Consider the following 27,014-nt stretch of genomic DNA (forward strand, 5'->3'; position numbering starts at 1 on the left):
TGTCATAAAAAATAAGAAATACTCTGCTTAAAAGTGGGATATGCAAATCTTCAACACGACTCCTTACTTTGACAACAAGTGACACTATACAGTGGCAAATGTTCATTGATTGTTACCATTGGGACAAAGGAAATGCATTGCAAATCCACAGAAAATTATCCAATGAACATTTATTTCCGTCCACAAAATCAAAAATGCGGAATCATTTAGCGGATGAAGTTCTTAAGTCAGATATGCTTAACCTTATGATTCAGTATCAAACACATTTAGGTTCTAAAGGTGTAGTTTTAAATGGGGCAATTGAACTTCTAAGGTACACCAGTAAACGTGTCAGTTTTTTTTAGAGCATGCGTCCTGTAAAGTAAATAATTGATTCACGATTGCATGACTTGTTAAGTGTTGCAAATTTCTTTGATGATTGGAAAACTGCCTCATTGAACAATTCTTCATTAAAGTCTGTTGAAAGGAATAAACAAATTATGTCTATTCAATGTCATGAAGACATACAGTCTTGTATACTGGGGATGATAGATCTATGTAAAGTGTATCTCGGCATGAAATCTCTAGTGTATATTACACCAGGATTAATTAACTCGGATGTTGTAGAAAATACATTTAATCAACAGAGTTCCACATACCATGTAGCTAATTCTAACCCCAATGCAATGCAGTATAGAAAAGCACTCAAAAGCATTGTGCTTGGTCAGGGAATTATTTCCCAAAAGGCAAATGCTGGCAAAAATCGTGCTACAGCTATACCTTACAATTTAGCACTAAGAAAAGGTACTTCTAATATCAGTATGAAAACAACATCCCATGAAAAAAGCAAAGTAAAAGTGATCAGAATGTAAAGATCATGTTCTGTGTAAATTTTGACCAGATTTGTCAGATATTTATTTTCCAAGAATGTTTCAATCCATTAACGTATGGTTATAAATAAGCCTCTTTTAACCCTTTCAGTGCGGGAACCCAATTTTGAAGGCCTTTGCAAACAGTTTGGATCCAGATGAGACGCCACAGAACGTTCTGATAATATTTTTTGAAAAAAAATCGAAGAAAATGCTAGTTTTAGAAAATAAGCAGACGACATTTTCGCAGACGACACATTTCCCAGCATGCAAAGGGTTAATTGGCAGTTTCACTTTATAGTTCATGCCACATTATATAAAAAAGCACTTAGCTTCATATTATACTAAGATGTACTACTACCGGTATTCTGATATGTTGGAAGTTTCCCCATGTGAACAACTGGAGAAATATTTAAGTTCTTATTTGATACTAGTGTAATGTTAATAAATATGTGCATAATTTTATTTTATTTTTTCATTTGATAAATTTGATAAAACACTCAGATATATTTTTTCTGACAAGTATACTGTTTTTACCCTTTCCCACATAGAAGCTAAGTGAAAATGGCTATGAGCAAACAGCATAAAACCAGAACAGTCTGCGAGTAACTCGCTGTTCAAGTTTTATGCTGTTTGCTGCTCATCAGTATCTAAGGGTTTGAAATGAAGCCTTTAAAACTTATCTAGTAAGAAAGGTCTTTAATTAAATTAAACTTTCATAGGAAATACAAATGCATATAAATACTTATATAAGTGGAAAAGAGTTAAAATTTAATGTTATAATTGTAAACCAATACTGGCACACTAGTACAAATATAACCTTGGCCTGCATATTTTAAGAGGGCATTAAAGAATAAGACTTAAATGAAAAAGACCAGAGAACACTGTATTATGTGAATTTGGAATAAGACATCAAACTGTGAATGGACATCATTTTGGTGATTTTCTCAAATAAAACTATTAATTTAATGAAATGAATTTATTTTTGAAATATTTTATCTATACTACAAGCTTAATAAGCAATTTTTCATGACTTTTTCATTAACAAAGATTGTATTTTCATCATTTTTACTGTATTGTTAAACTGTGTCCATGCACCATATGGACAGTTTCATTTCATGAGGATTTAAAAAAAAACAATCCAGTTTTGCAGTAAAATTAATCTAAATGATGCTATTATATATGCAAGTATCTGTTTTAATTAAATAAAGGGCCATTAACAACTTTGAAAAAGCTTCATTCCTGCCAAGTTTTGGCAAAAATAACCCGGTGGTTTAGGAAGAGATGCTGCTTTAGTAAAAAATGTTGACTTTTTGATATTTGAGCAGAATTGGAAATCAACATTTATGAATGTCATAGTACATTTTTGCAATAACATTTATCATTTTGGTGTAAACTGTGTATTATTATGTCTATTGTCATATTTGATTTGTTACTGTTTGATATTCCAAAACTTAAATGTGTTTGTTGAAGGTTGAGAATGAGGCTCAAAAACAAGTATGTTAGGTCTGAGGTCGAGTATGAGGCTCAAAAAGCAGTATGTTTGGTCTAAGGTTGAGAATGAGGCTCAATAACAAGTATTTAAGGTTAAGGTTTGGTATGAGGCTCAAAAACAAGTATTTTAGGTCTCAGGTTGAGTATGAGGCTCAAAAACAAGTATTTTAGGTCTGAGGTCGAGTATGAGGCTCAAAAATCGGTATTTTAGGTCTAAGGTTGAATATGAGGCTCAAAAACAAGTATTTTTGGTCTAAGGTTGAGTATGAGGCTCAAAAATCAGTATTTAGGTCTAAGGTTGAGTATCAGGCTCAAACATCAGTATTTTAGGTCTCAGGCTGAGTATGAGGCTCAAAAATCTGTATTTTAGGTCTAAGGTTGAGTATGAGGCTCAAAAATCAGTATTTAAGGTCTCAGGCTGAGTATGAGGCTCAAACATCAGTATTTTAGGTCTTAGGCTGAGTATGAGGCTCAAAAATCAGTATTTTAGGTCTCAGGTTGAGTATGAGGCTCAAAAATCAGTATTTTAGGTCTAAGGTTGATCAAGGTCCAAACAAAGTCTTGGAAAATTGAGGTGTTTTTAAATGTCTGTAAGGAAATGTTTTGATAATTTTGGGTTAAAACTAAAACATTCTTTTGAATAATTATTGACATGATCTTGTTTAGAATGCATTTTTTGTCATTCTGTTGAACGTGTGCCCTACAAGTCTCTTTTTTTGTAGCTCACCTGAGCACAACGTGCCTTGTGAACACTCTAGAGGCCACATTTCTTATACGATCTTCATGACACTTGGTCAGAATATTTGTCCCAATGATACCTCGACTGAGTTTAAAACTGGGTCATGCTGGGTCAAAAACTAGGTCACTAGGTCAAAAAAAGAAAAACTTTTGAACACTGTAGAAGTCACATTTGATGCCCAATCTTCATGTAACTTTGTTAAAATGTTTGTCTCAATGATATGCTGGTTCAGTTCAAATATTGTTTCGGTCCGTTGAAAAACATGGGCGCCAAGGGGCGGGGCAGTATTCCTTATATGGCTTTTGAGAAACCATGTGCACACTCTAGAAGCCACAATTTTTGCACAATCATCATGAAACATTAAAACATTGGTTGTAGGTATATCTCGGATGAGTTCGGAAATGATCCAGATCGGTGAAAAAACATGGCCGCCAGGGGGCGCGGCAGTTTTCTCAATATGTATATAGTGAAAACAAGTGAACAGTCTATAAGACACATATTTTGCCCAATCTTTATGAAATTTGGTCAGAACAATTGTTTCCTTAATACGACGGTTGATTTAAAAAATGGTTCGGATCGGTAAAAAACATGGCCGCCAGGGAGGGGGTCTTTTTTCTTATATTTGTACAGTAAAAAAAGCGTGTGAACACTGTAGAAGTCACATATTTTGTCCAATCATCATGAAACTTTGTCAAAACATTGTTTTTATGGATATCTTGTTATGATATCTAGCCCAAGTTTCTTTATGGTTGCGGTTTGTTGAAAAACATGGCTTTAAATGGCTTTATAGTGTAACCTTGTTTACAATCTATTATGAAATTACCGATGTACATGTTGAATGAAATTTATGCATATTATGATATCCATGATCTCCATGCAGTCATTTAAATATTAATTTTGCCGATAAGATATAGTAAATTGCCATTTTTTGTTAAATTTATTTTTGTTCCTTTCTGAAGAGGATTATTATGTTAATGATTGGTTGGGAATGAAGTGCAACAAACATATTTTTGCCATATGAAAACCCTTTATTAAATATTCTCAAAATTTTAAGTTGTAATATTGATTTCACAGAAAATCACTTAGGGGAGAAACAACTGTATATAACTTGAATTCTGTTTGACCTCCAATTATGAATGCATGGCTTGTCAGGAATGCACTCTTATTTTTCCACTGATCCCATTTATCCACCTGCTTATCAGCAACTAATTAATTCTCTATTGACTGTGCCTGAATTGTTAATTTGATGTAACAGGCTTGCAGCTTAAAAGCCCTTAGTCTCTAGAAATAGGCCCGTGCTGGGAACTCACATTTAAGACCTTCAGACTGATAAAAGTGGAACACAAATTGTTAAGGCACACAGCTTATGGATGTCAGGTAAATGGTTTTGGTGTGATTATCAAAGATTTGTGTTTAAAATAGGATTGATAGCTGTTTTAATTGGAAATATCATTGCAAGGTGAGTCTGAAAATAGTTCCAGTTTGTTTAAAAGCAAGGCCCTGAGGTGGGTGGCAGATTTCACGTTTTAGTTCAATCTTAATGAAACATACTGAGAACATATGCTCCTATAATATCTTGATTTAGTTTGAACATGGCTCCGGTGCTCTGAAGAGCATGGTTTCCAGGGGCGAGCGATTTTCTTCTTGTGAACATTATGATGATATTTATGTTTCATGAAGTACTTTTATTATTTTGAACTCCACCTTCCCAGAATAGTTTAGTTCCTTTGGGTCTCAGGTGAGCGCCTAATGGCCCATGGCCCTCTTGTTTTAATTTGCATGATCTTGTGTTGAGTTCCGCACTGGTCCTTATCACAGTGGATCATAATTGATAACAGAGGTCAATGTATGTGACATTCAAGGTGGACTTTTGACAGCACGTTTTGAACATGCTAGTAATCATGCAGATGCTCCATGCAAAGATGCTACTCACTGTCCCCATAAGATATAGTATTAGTGTCACTGTTTTAATAATCAGAATCTTCTCCAAAGACACCACAAAATTGAGTCTGTTGATAAGCAATAAGTTTTCATGCAATTGGGCTTAAATATAAAGGCCTTAACCTGTTAGGTTTACACTATACTAAATATATGCATAAAATAGGTGATATGATTCTCTGATCCTCAAACATAATTTATGCTAGCTTATTTCACCTTCTTGGCAAACCATTTTTTGTCCCCTTCCAGTAAAACCGGAGGGGACTTGTGGTTTGCGCTTTGTCTGTCTGTCGGTCAGTCAGTCTGTCACACTTTTCTGGATCCTGCGATAACTTTAAAAGGTCTTCATATTTTTAATGAAACTTGAAACATGGAAAGATGGCAATATGGAGATTATGCGTGTCATTTCATTTTGTTCCTACGTTAAGAATTCTGGTTGCTATAGCAACAAATAGACTAGAAATATTGTTGAAAATGGTGGAGTTTCAATAGTAGGGGACCATATTGCTTGGCAATAGTCTTGTTTTATCTCACCTGAGCACAACATGTTGAAGGCTTTTGGTATAACCTTATGTATGTTGTTCGATGTTGGGCATGCATAGTACTTTGTCAACATTTGCCTTTTGAACTCTCTTGAGGCTGCATTTATTCTCCAATCTTTGTGAAAATTGATTTGAATATATGTCCCTAGTATATCAGCTGACTTTGAAACTGGTTATATGGGTCCAAAAACTAGGCCAGTAGTTCATATTCAAGAAAAAGCTTTTGAACACTATAAAGACCACATGTATATCATCATTTTCATGAAATGTGATTCAAACATTGTCCCAATGATATCTGGACCATTATTTAAAAATTCATATGGGGTTTAAAACTATATGATGGGTCAAATTTAAGAAGATGCTTGTGAACATTCCAGCAATCAATTTTGTTTGCACAAACTTAATAAAACATTCTCTGAATTTGTTCGTCCCATTTCTCCTAAAAGTGAGATATGGTTGCTGGTCATGTTAAAACATGGCAGCCATGAGCTAGACAAGTTTTCTTTATGTATAAAATAAATGATTGCAACCATATAGAAGTGAAATTTTGTACCCACTCATTGTCATACTTGCTAAGTACAAACACACATTTTGTTATTGTGATATTTAGACCGAATTTGGAAATAATTTTGTTTGTTTAATAGTATGGCTTCCTGGTGTGTGGCAGTTTTATTATCCCCCGCCATAGGCTTAGGGATATTGTTTTGGCATTGTCCGTTCTTCCGTGCGTCCGTCTTTCCGTCCGTCCGTCTTTCCGTCCGTCCGTCTTGGATAAGAGGATGATGCGCGCCAAATGGCTTTGTGCACCATATGTTAATAACGGAGTTATGGCCCTTTGTATCTTGAAAAAATGTTTTTTTGAGTGTCAAATAAAACACTTTTGTGTCCAGAAGCATATTGGCGGGGGATATCAATTCAACGAATTTGCTTATTAATAAGTGTATTAGCGTATTGCCAAACCTTGTGAGTACTGCCTGATTAGAGCATTTGAGTTCTCTTTGGTGTGAGATGAGTGCCTTTGCCCCTCTTGTTTGTCATGTTGCCTTGAAGAATTAATTGCATTTTACAAATATCAACGAAAAGTCAAACCTAAATTTACTCAAATGACTTTTTGGAAGCAAACACAGATCATTCCAAAAATATGTTAATGTCAATTATTATTATTACTAATGTTTCATCATTTTCATGCTCTCTGCATCTACTGATGTGGGATGCTATCTTTATTAGAACCAATATCTATCTGTTCATTAATCTTGCCGCACAAAGTGATTTCCAAAGAATTCCAAAGATTTGTATAACACATCAATATTGCTTCCTACAAAGGCTTTGATACTTGTATGTATGTTATTTTTTTTACACTCATGGCACATAACCTTACCTCATTATGACTGAGACATTGACCTGCCTGTGGGCTAAGAAAAATTCAAAATTATTGTTTTGCCTAAACTGACAGTTACATCTAGCATAAATATCTATTCATACAGAGCTCCAATATTTTAATACAATCTTAAATATTTGTTATACAAATAGAAAACACACACAAACTTCCCATTTTCTGTGTAGCAAAGGATGGACAGCGTGGTATCATCTCTTGCATATCTCCCAGCCCAACTGAACCAGGGATCTACGCTGCCGGATCATATGCCAAATCTAGTGAGTCACTTAAATGATGCTTTATTCAGTGCTTGAGAGAGGGGTGCAGGCCCTTTGTGTGTAAGAAAGAGGGAATGTTCAATCAAAGATTTAATATAATTCCTTTTAAGCGATTTTATATAATCTTATACAACAATGCCTTGCAAAAAAGGTCATTGATAATTTGGTTTAGTACAAACTATGTTTATAATAAACTTGATGTTCATGCAACTGACAAATCTTTTTAAGTGATTCATATAAAATTCATCATCATCATCATCATCATCATCATCATCATCATCATCATCATCATCATCATCATCATCATCATCACCACCACCAACACCACCACCACCACCACCATTATCATCATCATCACCATCACCATCACCATCCTCCTCCTCCACCTCCTGGCTCCTCCTCCTCCTCCTCATGATCATGATCATGATGATGATGATCATCATCATAATAAGAATAATAATCATCATAATCATCATCTTCATCATCATCATCATCATCATCAAATCAGTAAGAATCCTTTTTCTCCTCCTTCTCATCATCATCATCAAATCAGTAAGAATCCCTTTTCCATGTTTCCACAGTAATGCTTACAGTGATGATGATGAACACAATTATGATTGCTTTTATCCTTTTCCCCACGAGTTTTAATCCTGTCCGCACTTACCTCATGATCACCATTTTGTTCCTCCTGCAGTTGCCCTCTACCATGAGCCGATGGGGGAGATGGTGTGTATGTTTGAAGGACAACAGGGTGGGGTCACGCAGGTCAAGTTTTCCCCAGACGGAACCAAGCTGTATTCAGGTGGGAGAAAGGTATTACTGCTATAATATTTTTATCTTCAAATTGGACAACATATTGTTAAAATTTGTCTATGGACTTTGAACAGTATTATCAGAAATGTCAAGCGCCCTAAGGACTCTGATTAAGAAATTCAAACGCCCCGGCAATGGACCGTTTAATGGCCTGGCGAAAGCACTGGACATTGTTCAAATTTGTCCATTTACTTAAACAGTATTGTCATAATGTGGTTGCACATTTTTAGCTTGGCTGTTTTCAGGGAAAACCCGAGATATTGTCATAGCCAGCTCGTCATCCGGCATCTGCCGCCCGGCGTCTGCCATCCGGCATCTGCCGTTCGCCGTACTAAAACCTTAAAATTGGCTCTTCAATCATATTGCCTCCACTTGCGACTTTGAAACTTCATATGTAGATGCACCTTGATGAGTTCTACACACCACATTCGTTTTTGTGTCACAAGGTCAGAGGTCAAGCTCACTGTGACCTCTAAAAAAAATCAAAAAAATCTGACAATCTTTCATTTATTCAAAACTGCACCCATAGCCGAGCGTCTGCATCCATTATGTGGTGCTCTTGTTTAATTCACATATTATTTCAGGACAATGAAATCTTGTGTTGGGACATGAGACAGCCCGGCCAGATCCTCTTCACTCTCAACAGGCTGGTGACGACCAACCAAAGAATGTACTTTGACCTCACAAGGAAGGAGACCCTTTACACATCCTTTTTTTGATTGCTCCAATACTTTTGTTTATGCTTTTGCATGATTTTCTTTATGTGTTTGGGCTCTAAAATAAAGATCAGTGGAATGCTAACCTTAAAGTGGGATCAACACATTTTACTCAAGAAGGGATATCTATTTGTTAACCTTGATAGGGATTGTACAATGACCTAAGAACATAGTAAAGATACATGTTTGTTGAGCTCATGTGAGCGAGGTGAGGTGTGGGTGGGAGTATGTGAAGGTAGGTCAGTGTATAATGTTTACATAGTATTCCCCATTATCACATGATGTCTCTCAAGAACTCCTAACATTCTCTGTCAAAAGTAAAGATCACAATTTAATGTCAAAGGTCATATATGTTAATTTTCACCTTGATAATTTAACATGCTGGGAAAGATATTCAGAGGACACCCTCATGCTCTTTTGTCAAAGATTTAAGGTTAAATTTCTTAATGTTTTTTTCTGCTCTAAAACTTCAACATGACTGGAAGGATATTAATATAACATCCAATTATTATTTTCCTTGACTAGATGATGTGTTGCATACAATACCTTGGCTTGTACGTTAATGGTCAAGGTTATATTTCAAGGTCAAAGTCAGCTCTGTTTTTTTATTGGCCTTGTACGATTTGAATATGACTCATGAATATTACTCTCCATGACCAAATAATATGTTGCTTAAAATCCTATGATCTTGGTTAAAAATTTAAAGTCATATCTTTAGTTAAAAGGTAATATATTTCAGTCTTCACTCTGTAAGTTTTACAAGGCTTGAAGGATTTTTATGTACGTTTGTGTTTCTATTCGTCAAGACCAGACAATGTGCAGCCCCCAACTTGCATGCTCTTTGTGAAATTTCAAAGTCACAATTTAATGTCAATGTTCGTGCAATTTTGTTTCTGTAACTATTTAATGTCTAAGATTATGTTCAGATTTCTTCAGTTTATCCCCAATAACAGATAATTTGTCACATGATTATGTGGCACGCTTAGTCCTTCATACAGGACCGTCCATATATCAGTTAATTTTATTGGTTAGGTATAAAACGCAGTTTTGAGCGCAGCATGCAAATTGATAGAGACTTCAATTTTTAACCAATATTAACCAAACTTGGCACAGTTTATTAGTATTGTCATTCGTCTGGATTCCACCAGTGCTTCTAGAGGTATTTCTCTTTTCCATGCTCAATTGGCAAATATGCCTTTTTGCAACACTCAGATTATATTTTTTTTATTGAATCCTTACCAAACTTTCACAATTTTTGTCCGACATCCGAAGACGCTAAAATTGGTAAAAAGCGTTGTACACGCGCTAGAGTTATTGCCCTTTGTTTGTGAAAAACAGCACCAGACATGGACATTATTTAGGATACATGGATGTTATATTTTCATCAGATCTTCTCAAATCTTCCACATTATGTATGTGACAATAAAATTATAATTTAGATGTTACTTAAGCAAAACTCGGCCGAATTTACCCAACAGTTATATTCGTTTTCTTTAGAAACACAATGCAACACTTGACATTATTGAAGATAAATAATGTTCACATGTGGAGAATGTTTATTAGTGACAAGAACGCGAAATATTTGACAAATTACGGGGAGAGGCTTCATTTTTCATTCAAACTTCACCAGTTTGCACAGCTTGGGAATGACAAGAAGATAATGAGTAAAGTGAATTTGAAACAATGACACACCAGGAACAACACAGTCAAAACTTAAACTTTATGAATTGTTCTGCACCGGTGGTAATCAGTGGTGCACATTTTCATACCGTAACCCTGGAGAATATATTGCCCCAAAAATGTAGACCATAGGCTTTATTCATGTCTTTGTTGTTGTTTTAAGACACTAACATGATATTCGGTGTTTTTAAGCTTTAGCTTAAGTAGTAGTTTCTTATTCATTAGGATGTTGTTATGCCGTTATTTATCAATTTTTTAAGTCGCCTACGCACATGCCATCAACAGATGCATTTTGTGCGTTTTCAATGTTATTTCTACGAACCTGGTATATTTCAAACAGCAATACAATTCTGTAATGGTTTCATGAGAATTAAACTTGGAATGCACATGTGTCTATATGTTTGCCTTTGATCTGTCTGGCAATAAACACCTTCGTTCACATGTAAGCCTAGAAAAACTAAAATAATTTGAAAATTACGTAAGACATGATCACGGAAGTTGGTATGCATTTCAAGAAATGATGACAGGATTGTTCTAGCTCTTAAATTATGCAGTCATCAAATAACAGGTGACTTTTACTAAAAATACAATTGGAAATGTTACCTTAATTACGCACAAGCACTCAAGACAGAATCATAAAACTAGGTATTCACTTGAGAATTAACGTGTAGTTTGCGGGGAATATGTAATCATCAGTCTGCGGAACATCTAAAACATGTTTGATTAAGACATTTTAAGAAGTAAGACATTAAGACGTTCTACTGTGCAACACGTACATTTTATTATGACGGAACTGTGGACGGATAAAAACAACATGAAGGTTATAATTTACAAACTTTGTATAGGGGTTTTCACTGATGGGGGCGGGGGTTGCTGTATTGTTTGCCGTTTGACTGTCAAAGCCTTATAGTGTGCAGTGAACTTATAATTCCTACTCCCTCGTGCTTTATCTGCTACATTATTATGAGATCTCCAAATCGTTTTTTATCTGCCGACAAGCAACTTTAATTCGAAACATTTTAAAATTTGCTTTATCTCTGCATTGAAAATAATCAAAGTTTAATGGAAACAATTATGCGTACCTCTAGGACAATAATTAAGTTACCGTATAAATTGGCACTTATGAACGGTACGCTGATCAAATTGTAGAAATAAAGATCGTTCAAATCGCATCACTTGGAAAGCACTTGAAATAACGGGCGTGTCTGTAAACTTTAAGCGTGCTGCGATGTCACTTTCGATATCAGCCACATCCTACGTTATGGCCACGTCTTGTCCAACTGGTGCTGATCTAGATATATTAGGGGCCATTTCTTGGTTTTAGTTGTACCGTTTTTTTATTGCAATACACGCGCCATAATACATTGTCACAGCTACGAGTTATTTGAATAGGACTTTATCTGTGCTATGTAAGACCGTGTGTTTTGTTTTCAATTTTCAATCGGGATCAAGCTTGAAACTTTAACAGTTTTGAAATAATTTTCTCTGTTTAACGGCAGCGCAATTACTAATATGTATTCACTGATATTTTCCTATAAAACACCACAATTATAAAATAGACAACAAAGTACAAACTTTCTCTTATTATATAACCATGTTTGATCAGCAACAGTCGCTACATCGTCTCGGGAAGTCACGACGGGACCGTGATTGTGTGGGATTCCCTGGCCACCCCTGTTACAGACGGCATCCATTCAGAGCCAGTGATTCACCCCGCTATGAAATTCCAGGCACACTACGATACCGTGAATGGTGTGAGGTTGGTGGATTTTTGCAATTGGTGTGTGCTATAGAGCAAAACAACAATAATCCTTAGATGACATGTAATGCCAGAATTTCGAATATGTAGAATGTTTATTTTGCGATATAATGTCACAACAATCTTTTGTTATTGTAAATAATTGACTAACACTTGGTATTGAGCTATCGTTTACTGACAAATGTATATTGCAATCGGATTTGTTTTTGAATTGTATACATAACAGCTAATGTATGTCTTAGTTTGGTGTGCTTACCACATTTACTGAATGGTTTATTTATAGGAATTAAACTATTGGAGATAATTGCAAGGACCGAGAAAGCGAATAAACTCTAGTTTATTAAAAGCAACTATGTTTGTATTGCTTATTTTATTTCATCTCGGTTGCTAATTGTTTATGTTTGATCACAGCGTGCACAAAACCCTACCCCTAGTGGCGACAACATCTGGGCAGCGACATTTCAAGTGCGTCTTAGAAGACTCAGATGATGATGAAGGAAGCAGTAGCAACAACACCAGGGCAAATGCTGCAGAACGTGATAATTGCGTCCGGCTCTGGTGGACTTAATAAGCCGGGCAGTGATTAAAAGCAAAACATGTGGCATTATAAACTCATTCCGTTAATACGTTTCGGTCGAATGTACATTGACAGTTTTGAACTCAATAGTATGCGTATCAAAGGCTCAATGATTAGGTTATATTCATAAATAATGCCGGCCTATCGTGTGTGGGCATTGTGGTTGTATGTCCATTACATTTGTAAACATTTGTATATGTTTTCTCACTTCGTGTTTTCGTTTGTAATTGTTTGATCATTATTGGGAACGTTCTTGAACGTTCTTGTACTGTTTGGAGTTTAAATAAATTATCATGTTTTTGTGATTAATAAAAATCTGTGGCTTCCTGTATTATTTCGCAAATTGTATAATTAAAGCGCAAAAGCCGATGATCTTTATCTTTGAACTGCTACTTCAACGGAAGGACACGGGGTGTGATTAACGATTCATGTAGATAAAAGTACCGCTTATGATCGCTCCCCGACGTCTGATGAAAGATAATTAACTTCATCACTTACACGATGAGTTGGTTTAATTAGAGTTAATTTAATACCTTACGTATTTCTGTCAGAGCCTTCATGAGTAAAATTCATGCGCTAGTAAGGTGATGAAAAGTTCATATTCAGAAAAAAACGTAAGCTAAACATAGTATCCAGAAATGCAAATGACCTGCTGATCAGACCAGAAATACTGTAAGATTTTTATACGCCCGTTGAAAACGGGACATATTATAGTTTCGCCCTTGGCGGGCAGCGGGCGGGCGGCGCCCACAGCAGTGTCCGCTCTCCAATTAAAATACAGGGTTCCCAGCCAACCTGGAAATCAGGGAAAACCTGGAAAAATACTATCGCATTTTCCAGTCAGGGACTTTGGGAAAAGTTCCTGAAATCAGGGAAAAATCAGGGAATTTTGTTTGGTCAGACTTTCACGACTTGTGTCGAGAAGTCGTTATAATTAAAACAGCAAATCGCATCCTCTGCTTGGCTATGGTGGCGTTGTAGTGTACATGTAACCTAGTTATGTCTGCAACTGCTATTTATTGAGGGTGTCTAACACAAGAAATAGGTCGAAATTATGATCCTGGAATTTTTATTTTCGATCAGGGAAAATTCACGGGAAAATCAAGGAATTTTGTTTATAAAAAACGATGGGAACCATGAAATAATTTTCATCCGATATTCACCAAACTTGGTAAGGAATTGTATCTCGACAATATCTTGGTCAAGTTTGAATATGGGTCATGCCGGGTCAAAAACTAGATCACGAGGTCACTTAGTTCATTTCAAGCATTGAGCATGGTGGCCGCTCTCAAATTGAAGTATTTTTCATTCGATCTTCACAAAACTTGGTCAGAAGTTGTATCTAGACAACATCTAGGTCAAGTTCGAATATGGGTCATGCCGGGTCAAAAACTAGGTCACGGGGTAACTTAAGGCATTTCAAGGATTTAGCATGGTGTCCGCTCTCAATTTGAAGTAGTTTTCATCCGATCGTCATCAGATTTGGTCAGAAATTGTGTCTAAATGATATCTAGGTCAAGTTCACATATGGGTCATTCCGGGTCGAAAACTATGTCACGAGTTCACTTAGTGTTTTTCAAGCATTTAGCATGGTGTCCGCTCTCTATTAAAAGTAGTTTTCATTCGAACTTCACCAAATTTGGTCAGAAGTTTTGTCTAAATGATATCTAGGTCAAGAAAAAAATATGGATATAAATGATATCTAGGTCAAGAACAAATATGGGTAATGCCGGGTCAAAAACTAGGTCACAAGGTCACTTATTGCATTTCAAGCATTAAGCACCTCTCTAATTGAAGTAGTTTTCATCCGATCTTCACCAAACTTGGTCAGAAGTTTTATCTAGACAACATCTAGCTCAAGTTCGAATAAAGGTCATGCCGAGTCAAAAACTAGGTCACGGGGTCACTTAGTTCATGTCAAGGATTTAGCATTTTGTCCGCTCAAATGGTTAGTTATGACATAAAATACATCATTTTGCCACTCAAATGGTTAAGTTATGTGTTGCTTAATTTTCAAAAATATATCATTTTGCCACTCAAATGGTAAAGCTATCACGTTGTCCAAAACCTTCAAACGGGCGTATTTTGTGACAGTTTGGCACTCTTGTTGTTTTTACTTTTCTGAAGACATGCTTATACAAAATCATAAAGTCCCGGAAGATTATACCCATTTCAATGACCTCATTTCACGAATTTAAAATGTTTGCATTCATGTAACATGTATTCATTGAATTTGTCGTTCAAGCTTCTTTATTGGACCCTATTGGATCTCTCCACATTTAAGTTGATTTCCCTCATTGTTGCAATGTTACTTATGGTGTTAAGGTCATCTTGTAAGATTTAACAACACTAATCAGTAGTATTATAGTCCACAGGTGGTTAGCGTGTGGCTATGATATTAATTAGTGAAAACATCATCTAGAAATGTATATATCTTGTTATATTTCTACAAATGCTGGGTTAAGAAATAACACGATACACAACTCGCGTAACCTACTTGACACCGATCAGACAGGATTAATGAATGAAATCTTCAGACACACCTTCGCATTGGACCAATGAAATCACTCGTGTGTTTAAAATGTCGGTTAGTTGAAATGTATGTAAACAAAGGTTTCAAACGGCGCTGGACAGTTAGTTTTGATGCATAATGCAACGGCAAGCACATAAGAATGTTTTTTCATACGCTTTATTGAATTATGGTATCGAGGTCCGTGAACTTTGCAGGGCAAATGCCCTTTACTCCGTGAAGATGTCATTCATTTATCCTGTCTGATCGATGTTAAGTAGGTCAAGCGAGTTTTGTATCGTGTTATTTCTTAAAAGTTGACCCAGCATTTGTAAAAATATTGCAAGACATGCACATTTCCAGAAAGGAAATTCATTTCTGCGTTGAATAAGACCGCGATCGTGACAATCGCTGCACAATTGATGAAGTTATGGCTGTTCAAAGCGATGCACCCCGTTTTAGAGTGATATTGAGTTGGATACCTTGTATATATATATATATTTAATAGTGAACTATTTTTTTTTCAGAAAAGTTGATTTTTCGTTATAATATGATTATTTATCATTCAAAATGATAATTTCACTAATTAATATCATAGCCACACGCTAACCACCTGTGTTACAGTCTATACGTTTATTCCTTTAGGTATTACATTCATTTTTATAGATTTATATTCGTAGTATATTACAGTCCCATAAACAACAAAGCTATGTAAAATGGATCTTTTACACCCAATATTGCTGCTTCTTCCTGAATTTGCACGATGATGATCTGAAATATGAACTATATGAGTCTATATTCTTAAATCTTTTTGTAAAAAGAAGGGATGTAGTTGACACTTGTTTGTAATTTCATTTCATCGTTCCTCAAAAAGTCTGTTGCTCTGATCTCCTTCCTACCATTGAGTAAATAAATGGTAATTAAATTTAATGCGTTTTAATCCCTTTTTTATTATTTACTTTAAGTTGCAATGCTATGAGGTACTTTTTTTCCACTTATATGATTCATGAATATTGCTAGGCCAAGTGTGAGGTTGAGCGCTCTAAAACCGGTTTGAACCGCCAGTGCTTTGCATAGACCGTTCCAAGGTGGTGACCCCAGCTTTATTATACTTTGCGTGTATGTTGTTTTGTATTGTGTCGTACTGTTTTTGCCATAGGTCACTTGCTTTAAAAAAGGAACATTTAATTGTGTATAAAAAATACAATACTGCTGCAGCAGCTAGAGTTTCACTTCTTTATATGGACCACTGTTTCCTCTGCGAGCATCATAATGTAGCTTTTCAAAGGGCTTCTTAAAACGTTGACATATACAATGAACAATATCGGCTCAAAACACTACCCTGTGGAACTCCATATGTACTATCTCGGCATTTAGATGAGTGACCATATATTGTTCACTAAGAAAGTCTTAATCCTTGATAAATTAGATCTTTGTATACGATATGTCAATACTTTGATGAATAATCTTTGGTGTCGTACTTTTCCAAACGCATTATCCAGGCAATAAATAGTGTCCCATAAATTATTAATATCAATAAAACACATACATAAAGCTTTTGTAAACGTCGGGTACGAATTACATATTGACACATGCACTCTAATCATTTTCCCAAAGCTTTTATATAATATTGAAGTTAACCGAACAGGTCTATAGTTCCCCGTCTGAGACTTACTTCCATATTCGAATAAACGAGTTACTTTTGCATATTTCTACTAAAATAGCATTTTTACAAGTTTAAAAAATATTGTGGTTTAAAATAAACTTAAATATATGGATGGAACAACACTAAATGGAGGGCATATATTTGTGATTGTATTGTTACAAGCATATCATTAAAGTTGCCATTTAGAAAAGCGTTTATTTTTTATGCCTTCTCTTAAAGCTCAAATAGTGTCCCCAATCTGATTTACATTACAGTTTCAGTTGCAATCGATATTTCATTATCCCAATTGTTCTAATTATCATTCTTTATTTTCGATTCTTTCGTCGAAATGTATCTTAATTTTATTTATCACCGTCGGCTCAGACAAAATGTGGACGCCATTTCGATAAGTTGAAACCGCACGATCCGATTATTTTCAGATATGAATAATCGACCCATGGGCCGATATGATCATATTGGCTTGCCAGATACGAATAACCTATCGCAACTTTAACTTTTTACTATGTATAGTAACGCCATGCAGTATATCTGTAGAATTAACGAGTCTGTCGATGGGCTTAAGATCCATTTAGACAACTATAGTCTCGAGTGTGTGATCTAGTGGCCATCGAAATGGTATAAAGTAGCCATAATTTCTTTTATCTGGAACTTGTTCTTATACTTTTGTCACACACATGTATAAAGTCAATATAAGATGGGTTTTCTTGATTGGTTTTAAGTGTTTGCATTTCAACTACCATTGATTTATCAACTTTTTGACAGACTTTAAAATAGTTATCTGAATATATTTGTTTGGTTATCACGTTTGTTCATTAACCTTAACAAAGACCCAGTAATTACCTGGCTTGTTTTTTCATTGTAAGGGCTTTGGGTTATAACGTTGCCTTATTATAAACCTTTTTAAGTAAGTTCAAAAAGGAGAAGGTATTTGCATGAACGGTAAATGAGTTAGTTTTGTTGCTCGTAAAACTGTTTCTTCCCAAAACTATTAAATAATTTAAAAGTACATTTAACTTGAATAATTAGCTTCCGTACTATTAATTACACTGACCGTTCAATGACAAGACCCCAGCTTTATTTGCTTTAATGTTGCATGTTATACTGCTTCTTTCCTGTCTTGTTAAGGTTATTTGTCACATGTTTATAGAAGACACAATTAGAAGACACATGCCTCTATTCTAAAGTAAGATCGTAACTCTTTATTGATTGATTTATTATAATATATATATATATATATTATAGCATGACTGTTGGGAAATTTCTTACAACTTTTGCGTTTTTGTGCAGATTTATTCATACATGACACGTGTATTGTTTTACCAATAACACCCTTAAATTTGTCGGTATCTGCTTGAGAAAGGAGCACATTTTCCGTTGTAATATTCCGTAGACATATTATATCGTTACCAACAGTGTGTACATGACTGTTTTATACTTCGTTGTTGGTTTCTTGGCATTGACTGTTACACTGCAGTGACTCAAATTTGTGTTTGTGTTTTTTGTAAAAAAAATTGTGCTTTATGTCAATTCATTTATCGCTTGTCAAATTGTTTGGCGATAGGTTCCTACACATATTAAAGAGTTTGTGTATATGTTATAAAAAATTGTGCTCCTGTTTATGCTGCTGAAGTTTCCATATTGTTAAATTGTTAATATTGTATTTTTTAAATACAACGGCATATTGTTGTTGGTAACTATCATTTTACAAGGCAATGGACCTTTTCCTAGGCAGACATTTTTTAAATGTTTAAAGTGACCCAAAATTATCACAAAAAGGGCGCCCATTGATAGGACGTGGGTCATAACGGGGAATCCGGCTCATTATAAAAACGAGTAGCTCATTTATGTTGACACAGTGGCTTATTATTGATACTGTCATGACGTGAATACCGTTTTTAGATGTTCATAATTTGTTAATCATGAGTGTTCCATCTCATAGAGTGGAACCTTACAGAAGCATCTGTTGAGTGTCATAAAGCAATTGGCAAACGACTGAAACTGCACTGTGTGCACTGTTTTCATGGTATAGTATATGTACTGTATAATACATAAGCTTGTCGTAAATTAATGTAGACCTCCGATTTTATGTACATGTTCATCCTACAAAACGCGCTGTATTGAGAAAATATACTTTAAATGATCATTAAATAAACTATTAACGCATACTTTAGTGTATACCGATTGCACTTATCACATAGGCGATTGCCCATTGTAGGACCAAGCGTTACGACATGCTGGCATACAATCCATTTGATAATTATTAAAGCACAGCTGGAAATGATCATCGCCGGTGCAGACATTTGGTACGGTAAATGTGTATAGTCACGTGGGCAGTGTAGTACCTCACCAGACGGCGCTTATGCGTAGGCTGTTCTTCAGCTGCATTTGACATATTATGTATAAAGTCCATATTCGGGGTACGCGGCCAATAAAATCCTTTTTGTAAAACAACATATCATGATAAGAGACTTAATATGTGCGTCAGTTATTGTATGTGTGTTTTTGTCAATTGTACTTCGGTTAAATAACGCAATACTACGCAAAAGGTATTTTGTTTTTGGGAATATAATAAAGTGTGTATGTGTATATATGCACATATAAAACATTCAATTGCATCTTACTGAAACGAAATTTGAAGAATAATTGATTTGTTCGTCAATTGTTTTTACAACAGAGACCTGAACACTTCATAAAGTTTTCCGGAATTGTATTGCTGAGCTATTTCAACAGCGTGTTATTTCCGCAATCAACTAATAGATATATCAACATTTTAAAATGTTAATCAAGGTCGATAGTATTCTTTTTATTTTCATTCCAGTCTCTTCTTTTTTGACAACTCCTTCGAAAACATACTAAGAATTAATAGAATCATTAGTTAATGTTGCTGGTAGGAGCTACGGATATTTGATACAAAATCGTGTTGATACCTTAATTTTCTTACTTTATTTTCACGATCCACTTATTCTGTTTTTTAAAAGGTACCATGACCGGCCATCCAACATTATTATCGTACAATGATGTAAAATAAAGCGGGATTTAGAACAACCTACTGCCATTATACATAGTGCACAATACAAATAAATATGTTTTAACAAATCTTAATTTTCAGTATCTAAAGTTGTATTTATTAGTATTATTTAAGATTTTATTGTTGTGTTATAACAGTGGAATTTTCTTGGGCCGCGTCATCCAAAATGGGTTATATGCCATACGACATACGTATTTGCGCTGTCAGGTCGGAGCATGTCTGATACCCTGTCCGCTTTAAACTCAAGCACAATTTATAGATGTCATGATACGCGGATAGGGTAGACCCTGATCGGAATGGCAGCCAGCTTACCAAATTGAATACTCCTAGGCTTAACTGTTTTGAAAATAATGTGTTTTGTGTGACACACTCATGTTGCATTTGTATTTGATCCTTTTACATACAACTTTATAGGCGCCATTCTTCCTTCAAAAGTTATAGGCACACCAGTTAGGATAATCTGATTGAAAAATGTAATAAATGTGTTTGCACACGATACGACCACATAGGTAAATCAAAGTACTGACAGTACTTATGTGACGATGCTTCGGGAGAGGATGGATATAAAAGCATCAAGTTTATCTACATCACCAAAATTGTGTATGTGGGTACGAAACTTTTGGGTACGAAACAAAAATGGGTACGAACATTGTGGGTACAAAAATTATGCCAAATAAAATTGGTTAAAAACAAAATTTGGGTAGGAAAAAAATTGGGTAGGAAAAAAAAATTGTGTACGAAAAAAAATTTGGGTACGAAAAAAATTGGGTAAGAAAAAAAAAATTGGGGTACGAGGAAGTAGTACCCGTGGGAAACTTGACCCATTCAGCGAAACTGGGAGGCGGGTTACATTCTCGATCAAATATAACAAGAAATATCTTTAAAAAGATATTCGACGTGTATTTTCTGTACCACTTATCTTAAAAAACGTTCTGTTACAGTAAAACGTTTGTGGGTTATAACATTACGTTTCAGCAGATATATTCAAAACTTGACATGATCTTTAATTACACCATGCTCTTTAATTTCACATGTATATCATACCAAACTTTATATTTCGTTGTTTTCTTGCCTAAGTTAATGATGTCATGTGTACAGACGTGATTTCACATAATTTTTCTCTTTTGATTATTGTTTCTTTCTCTAATTCAATAAGCTTGGGCATGTTTGTTCATTAAGTACGGCAATAATTTCATGATGATTCCCGAAAGTAGGTATGAGCACATAGTCGTAAGAGTACTTGAATACGTGAGTTCGCCCATGAACACATGGTAAGGTTGACTAAATCTCCGCGATATGACCTAATATGTGTTTAAAAAAGCAAACAATATCTAACAAAGGAATGAATTATCAAACATAGTATGTGCACTGATGCGGCTCTGTAATTTCTGTTTGAAAAGTTTATTGAATATACAAAATGAGAAAGCACGCATAAGAGCGAGTTTCATAAATAATGTATGGCTATTATGCTGTTTATATACCATACTCGCTACAACGTTTACAAATGGCAGGTTTAAAATAATTCGTTTTCTTTACACTCATGATCGCGTTAAATGTTAATTATACACGTTTTCATTCGCTATTTATTTACAGAATCACTACAAATGTCAAATACAATACAGAAAATGCTTAGTTGTTTCATTGATCTATAAACATATAATGGATTGAATATAACTGATTAAAAATTAACGTTTTCAAACTATTATTAAATCTTTTTCCCAGAATATGCTGTGCTATTTATAGCTTAGCTTCTTTTACCTTTATCAATGATAATCAGGGAGGTATGCCGATTAGAAAAATCGAGCTATCTCAATCGGACTGGCTCGGTCTTTTACATAGGTCGCCATTGTGAAGAATTTTTTCATGGTATGATAACTTAGACAAGCTGCTTCGCAGCATCGTCAATCACCCGACAACGACCAAACCCGGTTAGACACTTTTTCCTGTAGTGTAAGTCTTTTGGTTTTATTGTGATCGCTTCAAATACAAAAATAATGGGGTTTCGAAAACTATAATTTTAACTATCTCGGCAATGTCATATATTACACTAGTAGCTTGACGCTTTATCATGCTCATTTCGTTTGAAAAACCCTTACAGCTATTTATAATCTTCATAAGAAATTTAAACAATATGATTTTAAGCCAATAGTGTTTTGCAGATTTTTTTTAATTCTTGTGGGTTGGTCCGTAACGTGTTGCATGTACGTCTCCGAATTATGAGGTTTAAAAAATAACGAATTCGTAACGAATATTATACAATTGTTTAAACGTTACAATAAACACGTTTAACGCTACTGTGTATTGCGAGTTAGGTTAATGTCCGTTATATGTAAATACATGTACATGTGTACGAAAAGATAAAACTAGTTTAATATTATTATCAGTAAAACACTATAAAACAAAATGTGTATAACCAAATATTTGATGATTAAAAAACTAGATTAAAAAATTAAGTTTCAAATTTTAAACAATTGTTATACGAATACGGATGTTGTTTTTTTATGTATTTGAGAATCTTAATCTAACGTCTACCCATCCTTTCGCTTGTAAATTCAAGTGCACAGTTGCTGACACCTTTAAATAAGAATGGTTGGCAATATGAATAGCGATTCTGTTTTAGAAATGTATACGATGCTTATAACTGACTTCTATTGAATAAGACGTCCAGTTTCGCTAATTTCACAAGAGCTGATTGTGCTGTTTGTAAGATTGATTTGTTCGCATCCTTTGAGAATTAAATGAGGGATATAAACATTATTATGTCAGTATGTTCTTTCTGTATTGTCAAACTAAACAACAGACCGATGTTATTATTAGAGCAATATTACAACACTTCTTCTAATGAGGATGAGGGTATAATACATACAAATTACTTAATAAATGGTTGGGTCTGATAAATAACATTTGAATAGCTTTGCGCGCCCCACATGACTACAAAGTACCGTATCATAAATAATTGACTGCATTGAGTTTCCGTAATATTCTTTCACAAACTCGTAATAACAAATTTAATTTAATGTTGAATCGCTTTAATCTAATGTATATGCATGCATAGTTGGTTTATTAAGGTGTGGATAGCAATTTTTTTTTACATATTGCAATGTCTTAAAAGCTGACTGAAAATGAATTTAATTAAATCGTTAACAACAAATAATTTGGTTCACGTGTGAGAATATTCATCGAGATACATAATCGTATTAACAAAGAATTATGAACGAAATGACAGAAGTTATATAAATAATAATTGTGAAAAACACTGCTGGTATCTACATTCACAGGTACCAGACACATAATCAATAGAAAAGCATGTGTTTGGCAGAATTATTGTCTATAATTGTGGAACTGACTGAAAGATACATGTAGACAATATACCAAATTTAATTGGTAAAACAGATTACAGCAATTTTCAATGGTAAGCATTATTGATTTAGTTTCAAATTATTCATCATAAGAATATTACCTAATAATTTAAGCAATAACAATACATTGTTTTCGTTCTTAAAAGTACAATTTTAGGCAAATTTTACAGACTGATATTTTTGAAAACAGACACATGTCAACTTTTATTTTAAATATTAAATTGCACATGTATTTATGCGAAATACACTTACTATATTCATGTACTTCGTATTATTGTTTTGTTTAACACTAGAAACTGGAAAATTTATGTGTTACACAATTATGTTCCGTTCTTCTGTTATAAGTTTAACAAGTAATTTAAAACTGCTATTAGTTGCAGTACGCAACGTGAGTATTATTGTCACCTCACTTTATTTTAACAGAGATGCAAAGAAACTGTATATATATATATATATATATATAGGCATACATATTCCTATTGGAGACTTCGGCGTGTGCGCCTAGCTACGATGCAGAATTTTATGAAAAAGAAAAAAACGATGCAGAATGAAGCAGACATACTGTGAAATCCCCATCCCCTTATATATATAAACTTTATTTGTAAATAGCCCGTGTTTTGTTCTAGTTTGTTTTGTGAAGCTACAAGATATGCATGACAACATTGCAAAGAAGAATGGTTTTAAAACAACAAGTTGAACATTCATTTAAACATGTACAACTTTTACGAGATTAAATCCTCAACGTATTCTATCTTTTTTCTTTATATCAGTAATTCTTGGACCAGTGGTCGCATACACACATGACATTAAAATAGATATTAATACGTTTGCAATTATATATATTTAAAGGGGGGGGGGGTGGTCAATGCAATTATACAACCTTTTTCACGCATAATGCGATTTCTTCTGCATACTAGACGGGTGAAGGCACGCACATCAAACTATCTTTCAACGATTGACTAAGTTGCTATTACATGGTGATGAAATAGCTCTCGTAAATAATAACACTGAAGTAAATAGCAGCCTGTCTATTAATGAAAACACTTATATCTTATATTTAGTCATGTGTCCATCATTCCTCCTAAGTTTTAGTATTAAAAAATCCATACATGTTTTTACCATTTTAATTTCAAAGCAAAATGCTTCATCCGTTATTTGTTCCGAAAGCATCGTGCTAAAGAAGTAACTTAAGTTTTAGATACGATCGGATCGGAAACATGGAAGAGCGCTACAGACTTATATTTTTTGTTAATTTCATCAAATATTAAAAAAAGAATAGTAGTCTTAATATAACTATCCATAAATGTGTCAGCCATTGCCACGTATAGAAATAAAGCAACAAAAACCTTTTTAAGTAGGATCATTATCATCACTATTTGTTCTATTCCGATTTTCAGTCCGAATTGATTTTAAAGTCAATATCGTTCTCAAAATAAAACCGTAAATGAAATGAAATCACGCATAACGTCTATTTCTTAAGTAACGTTATAAAGGAAGCTTTCAAATAATAAAACAAATGCAATGACGTCATAAATTATTGCACACAAAACTACAGTCGTATTAACTGGGAGTTTTTAACGTTCGGTTAAGCGAATTAAATATAGATGGTCTATTACGTCTTAAATTAAAATATCATGCATACAAATATCTTCAACTCGATCAAACGTTTACTTGTGTAATAAACATATTGTTGAACTAATGGTTGTAATATGGGGACACGAGAGGAATTGTAATATAGCCACACATGTACTCAAAATCGATATATTCCATGTTCATTTCCCGTGATGATATCCGAACATTTACGAGCAAACATGATATTGGCTTTGGGCAGCTTATGATAACTTCGTCGTTCTTTCTATGCTTCTCGAAGCGAATCTCGTGTTTGCTCGCAAATTAAAGGGACACAAACAATAAAAACGAGCAATTTGTATTATGTGATATATTTGTTCCAAGACAACACTTATTCTTTACGAGTTAAGTTTATTAAACAAAACATTCGTTGATTTTGAGTATTTATGTTGATTTAAATCCCATTTGTGTTGTACTCAGTAGAACATAAAAATATAATTGTGGTTGAATCCTACATGGCATATTATGTTTAAGTATATTTCAATTGGTCAATTGGTTGTAAAATATAAAGTTAATCCGCTAGAAATGTAGCTCCTTTAACTTGTTCAAAATAAATATAACTGAAGTCACAAATATTTGAAATCAGAAGGAATGGTCCTGTTTTTGCGACTTTGGTTTCGGTTATTGAAACTTGTACACCACAAATGGCTCAGATCTTCAATATGATGCTACACGATCCCCGGTCATCTGTTTATTAAACGACAAAAATGCAAATGTAATTTAGAAGAAAAGCAGAAACTATCCTCTACGACAAAGAGTCCGACGCAGTGCAATTAAAATCATAACAGGACATGAGATTTACAACCAAATAACAAACACGCATAATTGAAAGAAAACATAAGAACATACACGGGGAAATAAGGAAAGGCAAAAGGAAACTGTTTTGGATATTTTAAAGACAACGTAAATAATAATAATATCTACAGTACCCCGGCTTTATTGGTAAAGGTTTAAAATATGAATCTACACGGAGACAATGCCTTTACAAGTTATTTACTTCCAAGCAACACTGAGGTGAAGACATAATAAGGAAAAACTGAATTAAGTTTCAATTTAAAAAAAATCAATAACATTCTTCATACATTCCTCTGGCTGAACAAGACTCTGATCAAACTTCTACATTGATGCAATACCATATGAATTTTTAGGCAGCACAAATGATTGAAGTATCAATCTTATCTATCACCAGAAGAAATATTACAAATGAACGACATCAAGCAGGTTTAAATATAAAGAAAGCTAACAAAAGCGCAAAAGCTGTTTGATGAACAGCAAGCATAAAGTAACCACACAACTAAATAACGATAAATATAACCGTAAATATAAAATAAACCCACAAGGCGAATTCTATAGACAAATACTTCATGAATTTTCTAACAGAACGTATTAATTACGAAATCAATATGAGCTTTTCCAACTAACAATGCTCCAGCATATATATATATATATATATATATATATATATATATATATATATATATATATATATATATATATATATATATATATATATCTATCTATATATATATATAATAAAGTCGCTTTTAGCCGTTTATATAAAATAAAACGCTTTTATTAAATTTGCCGTAGCTTTCGACCTCTCGGTCTTCTTCAGCGGCGTTTATTTGTGAATAAGCATATCATCTTTAGCGGAAGTGACGTTATATTATCGTACGTTACATTGCGCGCCAATTTTAGTCTTTTGTGTTTAGTCCATATGGTTTGAACGTCCTCAGTTAGCGCTTCCAAAGTTGTTCGATGGTCTTCCGGTACTCGTCGGTTCAATTTAATTTTTCGAGACCCATGATCCGGAAGTCTGCGACGCTGTGGCCGTTTGTGTAGAAGTGCTCGGCTACCGGGTCGTTGTGTCGAGTCCGTATCCGGGACAGATTAAGAAGATGTCGCTGGTACAGGGTATCTCCCGTTTCTCCTACGTATACGAAGGTCTTACACCGTTCGCAGTACCTAAGCCGTACGGAATGGCCTTCTTCGTAGACTCTGTATGCGACGAGTCCATGTGCAGGTAGAGGTGCCGATCTATTGGTTTGGGTGTGAGGCTGAAAA

General features: G+C 34.5%; 1 protein-coding gene across 6 annotated transcripts in view; it reads left to right on the top strand.

Moving 5' to 3' along the window:
• LOC127861442 (telomerase Cajal body protein 1-like) overlaps nucleotides 1-13,088 on the top strand; it is a 112,597-nt gene extending 99,509 nt beyond the window's left edge. The window contains exons 7-11 of one of the 6 annotated variants that reach the window (XM_052399938.1): nucleotides 7,125-7,214; nucleotides 7,909-8,027; nucleotides 8,612-8,713; nucleotides 12,028-12,182; nucleotides 12,594-13,088. In XM_052399938.1, the coding sequence (XP_052255898.1) occupies nucleotides 7,125-7,214; nucleotides 7,909-8,027; nucleotides 8,612-8,713; nucleotides 12,028-12,182; nucleotides 12,594-12,750 (623 nt within the window). In that variant the 3' untranslated portion in view covers nucleotides 12,751-13,088. The remainder of the gene's footprint in view (nucleotides 1-7,124; nucleotides 7,215-7,908; nucleotides 8,028-8,611; nucleotides 8,714-12,027; nucleotides 12,183-12,593) is intronic. The other 5 variants (XM_052399936.1, XM_052399935.1, XM_052399934.1 and 2 more) reach the window with 5 other exon arrangements.
• The last annotated feature ends 13,926 nt before the right edge of the window (nucleotides 13,089-27,014 follow it).

The sequence above is a fragment of the Dreissena polymorpha genome, chromosome 16 (genome assembly GCF_020536995.1).
Source record: "Dreissena polymorpha isolate Duluth1 chromosome 16, UMN_Dpol_1.0, whole genome shotgun sequence".
NCBI classification, from domain to species: domain Eukaryota; kingdom Metazoa; phylum Mollusca; class Bivalvia; order Myida; family Dreissenidae; genus Dreissena; species Dreissena polymorpha.